This window comes from Rhinatrema bivittatum, chromosome 9 (genome assembly GCF_901001135.1).
Source record: "Rhinatrema bivittatum chromosome 9, aRhiBiv1.1, whole genome shotgun sequence".
NCBI classification, from domain to species: Eukaryota; Metazoa; Chordata; class Amphibia; order Gymnophiona; family Rhinatrematidae; genus Rhinatrema; species Rhinatrema bivittatum.
This window is the reverse complement of record NC_042623.1, coordinates 119,814,534-119,831,116: the sequence shown is the minus strand read 5'-3', so window position 1 is coordinate 119,831,116 and position 16,583 is coordinate 119,814,534. Positions and strand designations below refer to the sequence as shown.

Below are 16,583 nucleotides of genomic sequence, written 5' to 3'. Positions count from 1 at the left end.
TTTTTTTTTTTTTATAACTCCGTACTTGAGGTCAAATTTACTTGCTACAGAAGCACAAGAAATGGGATTTTCCCACATTCTCATTTTCCAGACCCTGGACCACGGGCATTCATGGGGACATTGGTCTGCAATAGTAACAATCCAGTTGTTGTCTGAACCCAGGCTGTGGCAGCAGAGTTTGTGTTCATCTGTAACTGACATTAAAGACCGAGTCTTTAATTTCACTTACTGTGGCTTTTCGTCTGAAGACATTCAAATTAAAATTTTTTTTTCTAAAAGTATTGTTGGGGGGGGTGGGGGGAGGGGGCTGCTGAGGCAGCGAGGCAAATTTAAAGGTAAAATTTTGAAAGTTCTTTAAGCAAAAAAGAGAGAGAGAGAAGAGGTGGAGTGCCCGAGCATTCTAGCTCCCATACATACTCAGTACAGAAAAAGCTCTATGGCTAGGAGTCAATTTGGTGCCGATGGATGACATCACCCACACGTTATGGCTAACTCAGCCTGCTTGTCGACAGAAAGGCTACTGATACATGGGGATTGTTTGCGATTAAGGCAATAAAGGGAAACAGATTCCTTCAATCTCTCTTGACATTCCCCTATTTACTGTTATATCTTTCATAGGACATTACAAGATGGATCCTTAATATTTGTTCCTGTGGCTGCAATATGATGGAAAATATCCTGCCAAGGAGATGAAGAGGACTTCCTATGCCAAATTTTACAGCTGCTGTTCCAAAGACAAAATCAGCTTTGACGATTTTATTAGCCATTATGCCACACTGATTTTGTGATTATAAAAAATTCCTATTTGGCATGGGTGTGAAATGTAGCTAATATTTGTATGGGTAAGTTCCAGTTTTACCTTCCTTCCAGAAATCTCTACAGTTGGGACTGATAATGCTAGCTAATCATTCCACCTATTTTGAATTAACAGAAGGAAAAAAACAAAGGTTATCCACCATGAAGGAATCCTGATTTCTTTATATGGCTAGAGTTTACTCAGCTTATTATACATATCCCTCCATTTTAGGTGGTAGGTTAAACTCTTCCTGTCACAATTCAACAAACTGACAAACCTGGCAAGACTCTACCGATGTGTGACTGAGAGGATGGCCTACAGCAAAAGCTGGATGATTTTCTGTTCATCAAAATGAGAAAAGTCCATATCTACTCACTAAGTTCCACCTGTGAAAGGAAACCAGTAGTAATTCTACTTTTCACAACTCTAATAAATCTCATATCAATTTCTGTACATGGATGCGAGTAGAAATAAATTACTTTTAAATGTAAAAATAAGCAGATCTGCAATAACTGACAGGTATCAGAGAAAATGTACAGACCCACAACAATTACCTATTCATACTTGGCAAATCTGAAGGAGGTACTTTCAACCATACTACCCACTGTAATTAATAAAACTTGAACAAGATTAAAAAGGAATATACCTTGTCAGGCCTACCATCTGCATCCTTCAACTGGATATAAGGTTTTTTCCTAATCCTGTTCAAATCCTCATGTAAACCATCTAAGAGGAACGCTAAAAGTTCTTGACAATCTTGTTGCTGATAGCCCGAAAACTGAGGCGCAAAACGTCCCACCTGTGTCTATTGGACAATAAAAAGAAAAAGAAGACAATTTCAACATGCTATTACACTTCTACATATTTCTTAAATAATTTGAGCATTTTTAAAATTTCCTTGGTTAATAATCTGTAAAATGAATTACGTTTTATAAGGCTGTCGGACAAAAGTTTCATTTTACCTTGGCTCAGACCTCTGACTTTAATCAATAGTTTCATGAACTGTAATATCAGTGTATTTTTCTATGACAGCTACCGAAAACAGGGCAATATTTCAAAATGTTTAATATCCATGAGTTAACGACAAGGTATGATAATCAAACTGCCCGCATTGGGGCAAACGCTATCGGTAGTTGTTACCAGCAAATATTGTACCAATAATCGAAGCAAAACTATGTGGGCAATTTTCTTTATTGCCCCAGAAAAAAGTACCTGCAGAGATTTGCACCTGCTTTCTCTGTAGGTACTTTATTTCAACCAAATATATGCACTTTGTTACCTCCTAAGAGATTCAATGGTCAAAAAACAATCAGGCCAATACAGAATGGTGCCCCCTGTTTGGCCGTGCATTTTTAACGCACTATTATTACCCCTTAGACTGTAAGGGGTAATAGCGCGAGGAAAACATGCGGCCAACCCCCCCGAAACTAATAGCGCTCATCACATGCAAATGCATATTGATGGGCCTATTAGTCACCCGCAATACAGAAAGTAAAATGTGTGGCAAAGCCACACATTTTACTCTCAGAAATTAACGCCTGCCAAAGGCAGGCGTTAATATCAGACAGCACCGGGCAAGTGTACCAAAAAGCAGAAAAAAATGCTTTTCTGTACACCCTCCAATTTAATATCATAGTGATATTAAGTCAGAGGCCCCCAAAATTAAAAAAACAAACAAAACAAAACAAAAAAACGTATTAAAAAAAAAATCATTTGCCTGTGGCCCGTGGCTATCAGCGGGTTCGACAACAGATGCCAGTAAAATTTAAGCGTCGGCTGTCAGATCCGCTGACAGCCACCACTTCTGCCAATAAGGAGGCGCTAGGACACCGGTTTTCTGAACCGAGGCTGTCAGCGGATCTGACAGCCGACGCTTAATTCTATTTATTTATTTATTTATTTATTTATTTAAAGTCTCTTCTATACCGATAGCCGTTCGCACATCATATCGGTTCACAAAGAACAAAAACTTTTGGGCGGAGCCCTTACAAGTAACCGAAGAATACAATTAACAGGAGGAGTGGATAATACTGAGAAGGCATAACAAAATCAATAAATAAATACAACAACTATAACGTAAATAACAATGTACAAGAATCAGCGGTCATAAAGCATTCTTATTCAGAAATCGGTGGATGATTCACAGGGGAATTTTTGTGTAAGGGGAGGTGACATGGGGTAGGCTTGTTGGAAAAGCCAGGTTTTCAGTTTTTTTTTGAATTTGGGAGTGGAGGTCTGTTGTCGAACCCGCTGACAGCCGCCACTTCTGCCAATAAGGAGGTGCTAGGACGCCCGTTTTCCGAACCCGAGGCTGTCAGCGGGTTCGACAACCGACGCCAGTAAAATTAAGCATCGGCTGTCAGATCTGCTGACAGCTGCCTTCTGCCAATAAGGAGGCGCTAGGGACGCCCTAATTTAAATAAAGAATTGTGCACCCAGGAGAGGTGCCTGGGCGCGTGTCGGGAAAACAGGAGCTCACCTCGGAGCGCTGGCTCTCCCGCGGACTTTATTGAATGGGCCTGAATGTTAGGAATTTTTAGGAAGGAAATGGTGAATAAAACGGAGAATGTCATAATGCATCTTTATCACTCCATGGTGAGACTGAACCTCGAGTTCTGTGTTCAATTCTGGTCACCACATCTCATAAAAGATATTGATACACCGGAGAAGGGCGATTATGTTCTGCGCATCGAATTTCTGAACTGCAAGTCTTGTCTTGCTGGGAGCCATTCCTTTGGGTGACTCCAGGGCAGATAAGGCTGCGTACCTTTCCTTCCTTTTTGCCAAAAGCAGTCTCAGATTTTCACTTGAATCAGGCCATTTCCCTACTGTCTCTGGATAGGGTAAAAGATGCAGAGGAATATTTCTGTTGCGACCCTTGGATGTCAAGAGACATGTTGTAAGGTATCTGGAGTTTTCTAAACCTTTCCGAAAGATGCACTGCCTATTTGTCATTCATGGTGGAGGTAAACAGGGCATAAAAGCTTGCTGGATTAAGGAGGCAGTCATGGCCGCAAATGTGGATGCTGAAGAGCCATTACCTGGTCAGGTTAGGGCTCATTCCACTAGGGCTCAGGCAATATCCATGGGCGGAAGTTAGACCGTTGTCTCCAGCTGACATTTGCCGAGCTGCGACGTACATACCTTTTCCATGTATTATCGTCTGGTTGTGCAGGCTAGGGGGAACGCAGCCTTTGCATGTGCGGTTTTGCCAGGACCATGGGAAGCTTCCCACACTATTCGGGAGTAGCTTGGGTACATCCCACTGGTCCTAAATTCATCTGTCTGGGTGCTAGGAAATGGAAATTACTACTTATCTGATAATTTCCTTTTCCTTAAACCAGACAGATGAATTCAGCTTCCCACCATTGGCTGCCAAATGATTGGTTATGGTCCTCCTGCATGGCAATGTGTTCCAGGGGTTACTGTTAAGTGGTAATCCACTCCCTTTGACTAGTGTCAATGCATTCTTTATCTGAGCTCAGTATTTTCTGTTGGCTAAGTACTGAAATAGTTATCTGTTATTAATCAAGTTTTTGCTAGTCTGTCCACAGTAGGCTTTTGAAGAAAATACTGGCAGGCTGATGTTACTGCAGGAGTATGTATACTGTGATGTCAGTTTAGTTCCATCTCCATTTCTTCACGGAAAGGGTGGTTGATGCCTGGAATGCCCTTCTGGAGGAAGTGGTAAAGTCTAAAACTGTGAACGACTTCAAAGGGGCGTGGGATAAACACTGTGGATCCATCAAGTCTAGAGGGCGTGAATAAAGAGGAGGCAGCAAAACACTGCACGGAGCGGCAGTAGCCACAGAGGCATTCAAACACTGCACGGAGCGGCAGTAGCCACAGAGGCATTCAAACACTGCACGGAGCGGCAGTAGCCACAGAGGCATTCACAGAGCGGGATGCTAGTGGCCAGTAGTTGGTGTTCCACCTTCACGGAGCGGAAGGATGGAGGGCTGCTATCTCCAAAAAAAAAACAAAAAACAAACAAAAAAAAAAATAAAAGCAGGGGTGGGTAAGAGAATGGGGTAAGGGTGTGGCCTACTTGTTACAGCAGTTGCTACCCCTAATTGAGCTGGACGTTCACTTGGATGCAGATACGGCACTGCTCTCTAAATTGGTGGTGGGGTGGAGGGGAATTAGGGCTGGAGGGTACTGGAAGCCAATAGTAACAGGTGGGAGAGAAAAAAAAAAAGGGGAAAAAAATGGATAAAGTGCGTAGCTTGCTGGGCAGACTAGATGGGCCATTTGGTCTTCTTCTGCCGTCATTTCTATGTTTCTATGTTTCCATGTAGAGGTGCATAACCCACTGGTCTGAATTCACCTGGCTGGTTTAAGGAAAAGGAAATATCAGGTAACTAGTAATTTCTCATTATTCCCATGTAAAGAACAGGCTGTAGGAAGTAATTCAAAATTTGTTGGGAGCTCTCGGCCAAAGCCCACTGCTCCAGCCGAGGAAGTCTCTGGCGGAGTAAGATGCTGATAGAGTGAGCTGGGATGCTATGAGGAGAGGTAAACTTGTTTATATAGTCTCTTTTCTTTTTTCTTTTTTTTATTTTTAATTTATAGATTTTCAATAATAACAAAATTATAATGTATACTGATATATAAACATACAGTGATTAAATTCTCACATATAATTTCACATTTAAACACAACATATCAGTATTTTCTAAAGAAAATCCAAAAGATACAGATTATACATATTTATGAGCGATATTAAAGGTAATTGAAAGAGAGAAAATAAACTCTCCTTCCTCCCTATTTCACAATCCAGAGATAGCAGCTGTATTCTACTTTTGCTCTCTAACCAACTTCTGCATTAAGGGGGTGAGAATCTAGGAATGAACATAAAAAGCATATTTATGTTCTTTAAACCAAATTTCACATTTACAGGGGTTCCTTATAAAAATCTGGCACCCCTGACCAAGGCTTCAGATTTCAATTTAAGAAATTCTTGCCTTCTTATTTGGGTTTCCTTTGCCCGTGAAATTTCTCCATCCTATTTCTCATGAATAAACGTAAAATGGTATCTCTTTCCATTGGAAACATAAATGATACAAATAAGGATGCTCTTATCGCTATTTCAGTATCTATCGTCATTTCTATCATTTCGGAAACATTCAAGGATATCTCTGATTGCATATTTCTTGTCTATATTCTTTTTTGAGGTAAGTAATACATTTTTGCTATGGCTGGAATAGACTGATTTGGCATTTTCAAAATATACAATAAATATTCCTTAAATATTTCCCTAAGTGGAATCAATTTCTGAAAGGGGAAGTTTAAGATCCTTAAATTTAAAGGGCGATTCAGAACCCTTTAAAGGGCCGAGATGGCTCCAGGCACACTCCTTTTCCCCCGGCGTTCCTGTCCTGCGCTTCCCCCCTGCCCCAAGTTGGCCCTCCCTGGGCGGTCTGTGTCGGTCCATCAGGGCCAAGGGAGTTGGACTCGGGATAGACCACCCACGTGGTCACTGGGGAGGCCCTTCGCTCAAAAAAAAGCAGCGCTGAAAAAAAGGAACAGACAGAACTCCCTTTTTAAAAAAAAAATAAGGGAGCCGGTAAGCCCGCCCACCGAACGTCAATTCCGGCGATTCAGAGCCCTTTAAAGGGCCGAGACGGCTCCAGGCGTCGCGCGCCTAAGGAGCGCGACAAAGGGGCTAGCCCCTTCGTGCGCACCAGAACCTTGAAGTGGCAGCCACTCTATACTCTCCTTTTTTAAAATCCTACACACACCTAACAGGTCCTCCCTAGCATTTATCCAGCCACCCTCAGTATTCATCCAGGATCCTCAGCATTCTTCCAGCCACCCTCAACATTCTTCCAGCCACCTTCAGCATTCATCCAGGATCCTCAGCATTCTTCCAGCCACCCTCAGCATCCAACCAGGATCCTCAGCATTCATCTAGACACCTCAGCATTCATCCAGCCACCTTCAGCATCCAACCAGGATCATCAGCATTCACCTAGACACCTCAGCATTCATCCAGCCACCCTCAGCACTCATCCAGAATCCTCAGCACTCATTCAGCCACCTTCAGCATTCATCCAGCCACGATCCTCAGCACTCATTCAGCCACCTTCAGCATTCATCCAGCCATCCCACGCTTTCAATCAGCCAACTCAGCATGAATCTAGCCTCCCCACCATTCATTCAGCTAAGGATCAGCACCGCCACACTACATTAATCATTTTTCCCTCAAAGAATACTTCCATAAGTCTTCACTTCCTTTACATCTCAGAATATCATCTGCTGGCAAATCCCATCAAAGTGTTCTCTTTAGTCCCATCATGATGCTTGCATACCCGATACACACATTGCACCACAACATCTGCCTCAAGACGAAGCCTTTGTTACGATATCAACCCATAACTCGCAGAAATCTAACTCCGGTGATGATCTCTCCCTTTACGCAATTTATGGGGCTGGCCCTCTTCACTTTAACACTTTTCAATGCCCAGTCAATTACCAAAAAAACTCACATCCTTCACGACTATCTGCTCGATGCCAAACCAGACATCTGTGCCATCATGGAGACCTGGCTGAAGCCTTCAGACACAGTCTTAATAAATCAACTTCCTACACAGATATATGATATCTTCTTACCCAGAAAAAAGAAAAAAGGGGGAGGTCTCCTCATAGCTGCCAAAAAATCTCTTAACCTCACTCTTCAATCTATCAATATAATTCCCAAACTGGAGATAGGGTTTTTCAAATCTAAGTCGCTCCAAATCCTCCTCACTTATGCTCCCCCTGGACTTTTAGAACAAGACGCCTCTCCCATGGTGGAAATCATAGCCAAATACGTAAAACTAGATTCTCCAGCCATAATCCTTGGAGATTTTAATCTTCACATCGATGCCAATCCTCGATCTTCTAACTGCGAAGCCTTCCTATCAGCCCTTTCAGACATGGGCTTCAAACAACACATTAACCAACCCACACATAAAGCAGGTCATACCCTTGACCTTATCTTCACAAATTCCAACCTCATTCCACTTTCACCCCCTCTATGCCTCCCGGTTCCATGGTCAGACCATTTCATGATCACCTCCACCATCAAGTCATTGACAGGATCTTCTGCTCCCCTTCAGGCGACCACTTTGTACTACAGGAAACCATGTCCTTCAGAAGACCTCGGCAACTCTCTAATCAAAGAACTTCCTAATCTGGATCTATCTAACCCCAATTCTGCTATTACCTCTTGGCAAACTATTACTGAAATGATAGCCAATAACTTATGCCCACTGTCTAAAAAAACTATTGATCCTTCTCGAAAAAATAAACAGCCATGGTTCTCTAAGGAGCTCCGTACCCTGAAGCAAAACCTAAGACGGAAAGAAAAAGAATGGAGGAAGAACCCCAACCCCCATTCTCTAACCATATACAAAGCCACCCTCCATCATTACAGAACGATAATGCTTTGAACAAAAAGAGATTTCTATGCCCACCATATCCACGATATGATATTCGACGCAAAGGCTCTTTTCTCATATGTATCGGAACTCACCAAAACTGCTCCCCCTACTATTCCAGACGATACAGCCCAATCGAAAGCCAATGATCTGGCCTTATTCTTTCAGAACAAAATCTCAAACACCCTAGCTAAATTACCTACCAGCCCAAACTCACTGTCTCTGGATACCCTCCACCGACCAAACACAGACATAAGCTTGGAATCCTTTGATCCTACCCGCACTATAGAGGTGGAAAATCTGATAAAAAGAATGAAACCTTCGACCCACCCTCTGGACCAAATTCCCTCCAAATTTCTGATTCTCATACCAGAATACATCTCCAAATATCTAGCTGATATTATCAACTGTTCCCTCTCACAAGGAATATTCCCAGACGCTCTCAAATCGGCCACCCTTAAACCCATACTCCAAAAACCGAACCTGGATCCGGATGACCTCAACAACTACCGCCCCATTTCAAATCTCTCGTTTGTAGCCAAGATCATGGAGAAAATTGTAAAGAAGCAGCTTTCAGACTACCTGGAGGACCATAATATTCTACATCCATCACAATACGGTTTCCGAAAAGAACACAATACCGAAACCCTCATCTCACTCCTTGATCAAATTTACATCGGTTTTGACAAAGGACAATCATTCCTCCTAGCCCTTCTTGACATCTCTGCAGCTTTAGATACTGTAAATCACAATACCCTACTAAACCGGCTATCAGATATAGGTATTGCAGGATAAGCTCTTAGATGGTTCGATTCCTTCCTTAGCAACAGAGGCTATAAGGTTAAAATCAATAACAAGGAATCCTCACACACTAACGCCCCATCTGGAGTTCCCCAGGGCTCCTCCTTATCGCCCACCCTGTTTAACATCTACATACTCCCTCTCTGCCATATACTCTCAAATCTAAAACTTAAGTTCTATATATATGCAGACGATGTACAAATTTTAATCCCCATATCCAAGTCACTGGACTCAACACTCAAATTATGGAACTCTCATTTACAAATGATCAACCATCACCTTTCAAGCATTAACCTGGTGCTCAACAATTCCAAGGCTGAACTATTGCTAATCACCCCAGAAGGCAGTCCCTTTCATAACCAACTGCATTCTAACATACAAATATCCCACGCCCGAGATCTTGGAGTCATAATAGTCACTTGAACTTAAAGCAATTTATAAAACATACCACAAGGGAATGCGCTTCTACAAGCTACAAGTACTCAAAAAACTCAAACCGCTCCTATTCCATTACGATTTCAGATCTGTCCTTCAAGCCATTCTTTTCTCCAAGATAGACTACTGCAATTCCATCTTGCAAGGTCTACCGGCTTCTACTATAAAACCTCTCCAGTTGCTCCAAAATGCAGCGGCGAGAATTTTAACAAACACTAATCAGAGAGCGCATATCTCTCCCATTCTAAAAGATCTTCACTGGCTCCCAGTAAACTTCAGGATCCTTCATAAATCACTGACAATTATCCACAAAAATATTCACCATCAGACCCCATTAGATCTTTCACACCCTCTCAAACTGCACTCGACGACCAGACCCTTAAGAGATGCCTACAAGGGATCCTTACATGTTCCCCCAATCAAAATTGTACACCACTCAAATATCAGAGACAGGACATTCTCTATCACAGGGCCCTCCATCTGGAACGCCATGCCTCCGGACCTCAGGCAGGAAACTTGTCTACTAACTTTCAAAAAGAAACTAAAGACATGGCTATTCTGCCACTAGCCCAACAGCCTGATTTAGAACTATCATATCGCTTATGTAAATAAACAAACGCTAATCATGCTCACAAGTCATCATGAGGTCGGCTCCTTGCCTCCCTCCCATATTCCATTGTATATAGTAATTTATCTTCGTTCTCCCCCTCTTTTTTTCCTTCTCCCAGTTAAGGCATCCTTGTTATAATGTAACTTTATACTCCTTTAAATTGTCACTTGTTGATTGGTTGGTTATAGTTCTGCTTAGTTCGATGTAAACCAAGTTGATTTGATTTGTATCAAGAAAGTCGGTATATAAAAGCCTTAAATTAAATAAATAAATTTGAATATTTTAAAGTATTTTCTAAATATTCTAACTTTTAGAGCAAATTTTTTCTGGAAAGTCTCTACTTTTTCCAACCTTTCATCGTTAGCTGCCAATTTATTACTATGTTGAGATACAGAATTTTCCAACTCAAATACTTTCTGTTGTGAGTTTACATTGATTTTAGTCAATTTTATAATTGCTGTTTCTAACGACTTAAATTGCAGCCCAGAGAGTATCCATTGTAATTTCTGCCGACTTTATAGGTACAATTATTTCTAATTCAGGCTTATCCTCCTTACCACCCCAGCAGCTTGGTCCCCACATCCCAAACCTTTATTTGGCAAAACATTTAAATCTAAAGAACTCCCTTCAACTAAGGGGTCTACCAAATTTTTTATAAAATAAATCAGCGGAGAGGGGGTATTGGGAGCTCCAGGGCTCAGTGACATGGCTTCGGCCTGTGATATATGTTCTCGCTCAGGAAGTATCTCCACTGAGGCCCTCTCCTCCGGTGATACTCCTGCTGCAGCCATGAAGAAAGATGATATCTGAGGCTGAGTTGGTCCAGATAAGGGAGACGAAGTCATACACTCCCTAATTCGGGCTTTCCGTTTGGTGTGGGGCATATTGTTTTAAGGCAATGTTAATACTAGGGTCTCTTTTCTATATTGCATTATTTATTTATTTATTTATATTTATATTCAGCTTTTTGCACTTTTTTCAGCACTTCAAAGTGGATTACATTCAGGTACTCTCCAGAGGGCTTACAATCTAAGTTTGCACCTGAGGCAATAAAGGGTAAAGTGACTTGCCCAAGGTCACAAGGAGCGACAGCAGGATTCAAACCCTGGTTCTTAGCCCACTGCTCTAACCACTAGGTTACTCTTCTACTCTCCTCCTTCACTCCACTCCATTTTATTGAACGTTTTATCAATATCTAGCTAGCAATACTAACTCTAGAAATTACCTAACTGGAAATAAAAACTAGGACTGGTGGAAAATGTAAAGTTCTCTAACTTAGATTTTAAAAGTTAGAGTTAAAAGATAAATTAGGGTTCCCTGGCATTGAGCTGAAGAGCTAGGATTAAATGGAAAGGTAGATTCTCTTGCTTGAATTCAAAAGTTAGATTTCAAGCAGTGGTAGGCAACTCCAGTCCTCAAGTGCCACAAACAGGTCTGGTTTTCAGAAATCCACAATGAATATACATGAAATATATTTGTATAAAGTGGAGGCAGTGCACACAAATACATTGCATACATACTCACTGAATACATATTCATTATGAATATCTTGAAACCTCAATCTGTCTGTGGCACTTGAGGATAGGAGCTGCCTACCCCTTGGTTTAAAATTAAAAAGTAACTTGAATTAAAAGCTAGGGCTTACCTGAGTTGCTGTGGGTGGTGGATTTCTACCTTTCATCCTCCCAATATTTTTCCCAGGCCACCTGCTCATAAAGGTGAAAAAGCCCTGCAGAGTTTGGATAGCAAAAAAGCCAATACCTTCCTATTTGGGTCAGTCCAAAGTCTTGAGAAGATCCAGGCAACCTTTGTTTTACTTGACTCCAACAGGCCTGGGCCTACTGAAACCAAACATACCATTTCTAATTGGACAGCAAATTATATCTCCTTTTGTTATGCTCAAACAAGTCCGACTTTAGAAGGGCATTTTAAGGTTGATAATATCAGGGCATATGCCTATGTCAGTAACTCATCTAAGAGCCCTATGTAATAAGACATGGGTAAAAAATGTATGCTGAACGCTAATATACATTTTCTTTGTGCACACATTTAAAAAAAAAAAGTATTAACTCCTGATGCAGGAAACTAATGGTATGCTAATGCATTAGGAGTTAGAAGAAAAAGAAAGTATGCTAACCAAAAAATGTGCACTCAGAACTATGCTTAACATGATTTATACACACACAAAAATGTTTTATGTCCTGAAAGCTTTCTTTATTCACAAATCATGTTTTCCCCTTGGATAATTAGGTCAGTAATCCACCACACATATGGATGAGGTTATCCAAAGGCACAGAGATGGATAGCACAATTCTATGCCATTGTTTTTCGATTCTTTTTTGGTGCGGTCCACTTCGGCTGCCTCTGTGCCAGTTCCCTCGGCGCCATTGCCCTCTGACGCCAAAGATTTTAGTGCCAAAAAAGTAAAAAGTACATTCTCCTCCAGTACTGGTGCCAGAATCAGATACATATTCTGTACCAGTTTAACCCAATAAGAAAGCCATGCTTTTATGGAGAAGCTGTGGCTAGAATACATACAAAAATAAATGAAAGATATTAAAGTAGCTACCCCACAAGATTCACACTCTATTCCAATATTAGAGAAACTTGTTCCTCAGCGAGACACTCAATAAGCAATTTAAAAAGCTGATTTCCTAACATTGTATGCTGTTACTTTAATATGTTATACCCCACCTTGGTTGAATTACTTATTCAAAAAGGCGTGTAATACATCCAGATAATGAATGTCATCTAAACAGAGATATGCTTCACATCTACATATTATGTGTTCAGATACCAAATCTGATTTCCAATCCTCTTATGGATCATTTTCTGACTGTTCATGCCTGGATTCACCAGGATGGCCTCCAGATCCCTTTATCTAGAGACAGCTAGATACAGCATACTACATGAGGACTTATTCTATCCAACTTTAATACAAAAAATGATGGACTTTATACAGTTTCAATTACAAGAAAAACCTGAACCAGCATAAGACTTTCTAGGGGGTGTTGAAGTACATAAAAACATCTGAACAACCTTGTACTGTTCTAGTACATAAAGCACTTCAGGATCTTCAGTCCAAGATGTGGCTTACCCTCCCTCTCTACCTTACTTGTAGCCAGGAGACTAGATCTTAAATATGAAGTCAAGAATTACCCAGGACAAAGTATAGATACCTCACAATTCTGTAGTTATGGAATCAGCTCTTAGAAGAAATAAAAAATTAAAAAACTGTTTTAATACTCCACTGAGAAAGAAGAATCCTGGACAATATGGGGAAGAAAATCTTTCAATCCGCCATGCTTCAGAGCAGGATCTCTGTATACCAGTTCCAAATGATACAGTATTTATATAATACTTTCAAAAAATTAGACATCTCAGCTCTGACATTCAGGGAAATTTTGAAACATCTTCCAGAAGTAGATGAATATTCAGAACACCAGATAGGATCTATTTATAACAGCCTAGTCACATCTTCCAGATCTTCCACCATGGGCACAAGAGGACATTTGACTGAAAGCTTCAGGGCTATGTGAGATTTTTCACAGTGAACTAGCAGATGCTTCTTGTTTCGGTAACAATTTATTTGGAAATTAAGTTATGGACACTGTCAATTTCATAAAGGAACATTGTTTCACATTATAGACTAATTATAGCACTGGAAAACTGGGCATGCAAATGACAGATGAAATTTAATGTGGATATGTACAAGGTGATGCATATAGGGAAAAATATCCATGCTTTAGTTACACGATGTTAGGTTTGATGTTAGGAGTTACTACTCAGGAAATATATCTAGGCATCAAATGGACAATACATTAAAATCGTCAGCTCAGTGTGCTGTGGTGGTTAGAAAGGCATACAATGTTAGTTATTATTAGGAAAGGAATGGTGAATAAAACTGAGAATGTCATAATGTTTCTGTATCATTCCATGGTGTGACCGCACCTTGAATATTGTGCTTATTTCTGGTCACTGCATCTCAAAAACGATATTGATGCACAAGAGAAGGTATGGAGAAGGGCAACCATGTTAGGAGTTTGCCTGCTACACAGCCTTATCCCACCCTGACTCTCATGCCTCCCCACCTGCAGAGGCCTCCAAGTGAGCTCAGCTCCTAACCACTGAAGCAGTCTCCTCCCAGACCATCCAACTCAGCCTGTGGTGCAGCCTCCTAGCCACCAGGAGCTATGTCTCTAGCCTTGCCAAACTCCCTCTCTTTGCCTGCACCACAACCAAGCCTCAGCCCCATTTAACCCCACTTTGCCAGAACCTCCCAGCCATCGCATGGAGTCACCCCTGGCTCCTTGTTCTGGCCACTTCGTTTCTTGCCTTGGGGCCTTCTTGCTCCATGCTTTGCCTTACGGCCTAAGAGCCTTCTTGCCCCTTTCCTTGCTTTGCAGCCTATCCAGGCTGACCTTTCCTCTGTGGTCTATCTAGGCTTTGCCTTACTCTGTAGCCTAAGCCTTTCCTGACCTTGCCCTCCGGGGCCTCTTGCTTAGTGGCCTTTTGGCCTTTAGCCTTGCTGCCTTTGGGCTTTTTTGTTCCTTGTTCTGTGTTATCTGTTCCAGTCTTTTAAACCCAATCCTGTCCCATCTTGTTGGTATCTGCCCCAGTCCTTGTCCTGTCTCTGTCTTGCCTTGCACAAGCTCCAGCCCTTACCTGCACACAGTTCCTGTTCAAGCTCCAGCCCTTACCTGCACTCAGTTCCTGTTCAAGCCTTACCAGCCTGTCCAAGCCTTGCTCCAGCCTCAACATGTTATACAGCTGCAGTAGAGTCTTACTGGCCCCCAGACCCCAAGGGCTCAACCTGTGGGGGAGAGGGTTGGGTAGGTGGAAGATCATTCCAAGCCTTGCCCTTAAGTCCTGTGTACTCTTAGAATTGTGTTCCCTGCATCCAGCCAAGATCCGAGTCATGACAGATCAAAATGACAAAGGGGATGGAATGGCTATCCTATGAGGAAAGGCAAAAGAGGTTAGGGTTGTTCAGCTTGGAGAAGAGCCAGCTTAAGGGAAATATGATGGAGGTCTATAAAATCATGAAAGGACTAGAATGGGTTAATGTAAATCAGTTTACTCTTTCAGATAATACAAGGACTAGCAGGCACGCCATGAAGTTAGCAAGTAGCAGTGTCCACATGTCACAAAAATATGGGGCGATATTCCATTTATTTTGTTGTGCCAAAGGCATCAACCGTCATCTGCAAGTGAAGCCTTTTTGCATGGAGACTTTGTGCTTGGTGATAGTAGCTGTGCAGTCTGTGGAGTTTCTGACCTCTCTGGATCTGTCCGAGGTATATCTTCACATTCCCAACTGACTAGAACATCGTTTCCTGCGGTTTGCAGTTCTGGGACACCACTTTCAGTTTTGGGCGCTGCCCTTTGGTCTGGCCACCATGCCCAGAGCCTTTTCCGAGATAATGGTGGTAGTTGTGGCAGATTTGTACACCCATGTATGGACTGGCTGATTTGCATTAAGTCTCTGGAGGAGAGCCACCTGGTGACTCACAAGGTGATTTTCCTGTTATGGGAGCTCAGCTGGGTGGTTTACCTAGCCTCGAGCAGCCTTCAGTCTACCCAGTCGCTGGACTTTCTGGGGGTTCAGTTCGACACGAAGAGGGCAAGGTGTTCCTGTCAGAAGCTCAAATTCAGAAGTTGCTAGCACAACTCTGTCTGTTGAACACTCTGCGCCCAGCCATATGGACTTACTTGCAGATCCTTGGCTTAATGGCAGCGACTCTGGAAGTGGTACCGTGGGAGAGGGCGCATATGCGTCCTTTTCAGTGCTCTCTGCTTTCTTGGTGGAATCTGCAGTCTCAGGACTATTTGATTTGGCTCCACCTGCCAATGGAGGTCTCCTCCCAACTGCAGTGGTGCCTGCAGGTGGATCATCTATGGAAGGGAGTTTCTCTATCCCCACCAGACTGGCTAGAACTGACTATGGATGTGAGTCTCCTTGGTTGGAAAGCTCATGGTCAGGAGATGACAGCACAAGGGCACTGGGGTGCAGAAGAGTCTCTCTCTGGAACATCAATTGGCTGGAAGCCAGCGCAGTCTGGTTGGCATGTTTACAGTTTGGCGACAGGCTGCAGGGGCGATTGGTTTGAAAAATGTTGGACAATGCAATGATTGTGGCTTACATCAATCAGCAGGGAGGTACCAAGACCCAACAAGTGTCGCAGGAAATAGGTCAACTAATGGAATGGGCAGAGGTGCATTTCCAGATGTTATCAGCCTCACACACCGAAGGCAAAGACAATGTAAGAGCAGACTTTCTCAACAGGGAGAGTCTGGACCCAGGAGAGTGGGTGTTTTCAGATAAGGTGTTTTAGGTGATTTGGGATTGTTGGGGTCCTCTCTTCCTAGACTGCTGGCATTTTTGCACAATGTGAAAGTTTTGCAATTCTTCAGCCGCAGAAGAGTTCCAAAGTCATTGGGGATCAATGCCCTACTGCAGAAGAAGCCAGGAAGACAAGCTGCTGAAAGCCTTTCCTCCATGGCCCATGTTTATTTTATT

The 16,583-nt window shown here is 42.3% G+C and overlaps 1 protein-coding gene across 7 annotated transcripts in view; it reads right to left on the bottom strand.

Annotated features, from left to right (window-relative positions):
- Window positions 1-16,583, bottom strand: part of USP15 (ubiquitin specific peptidase 15) — a 401,393-nt gene that overhangs the window by 140,579 nt on the left and 244,231 nt on the right. For all 7 annotated transcript variants that reach the window (XR_003858618.1, XM_029615760.1, XM_029615761.1 and 4 more), the window contains one exon: window positions 1,443-1,601. Coding sequence is in view for 6 of the 7 variants with exons in the window: in XM_029615760.1 (XP_029471620.1) it covers window positions 1,443-1,601 (159 nt within the window). In the remaining variant the exon portion in view is untranslated. The remainder of the gene's footprint in view (window positions 1-1,442; window positions 1,602-16,583) is intronic.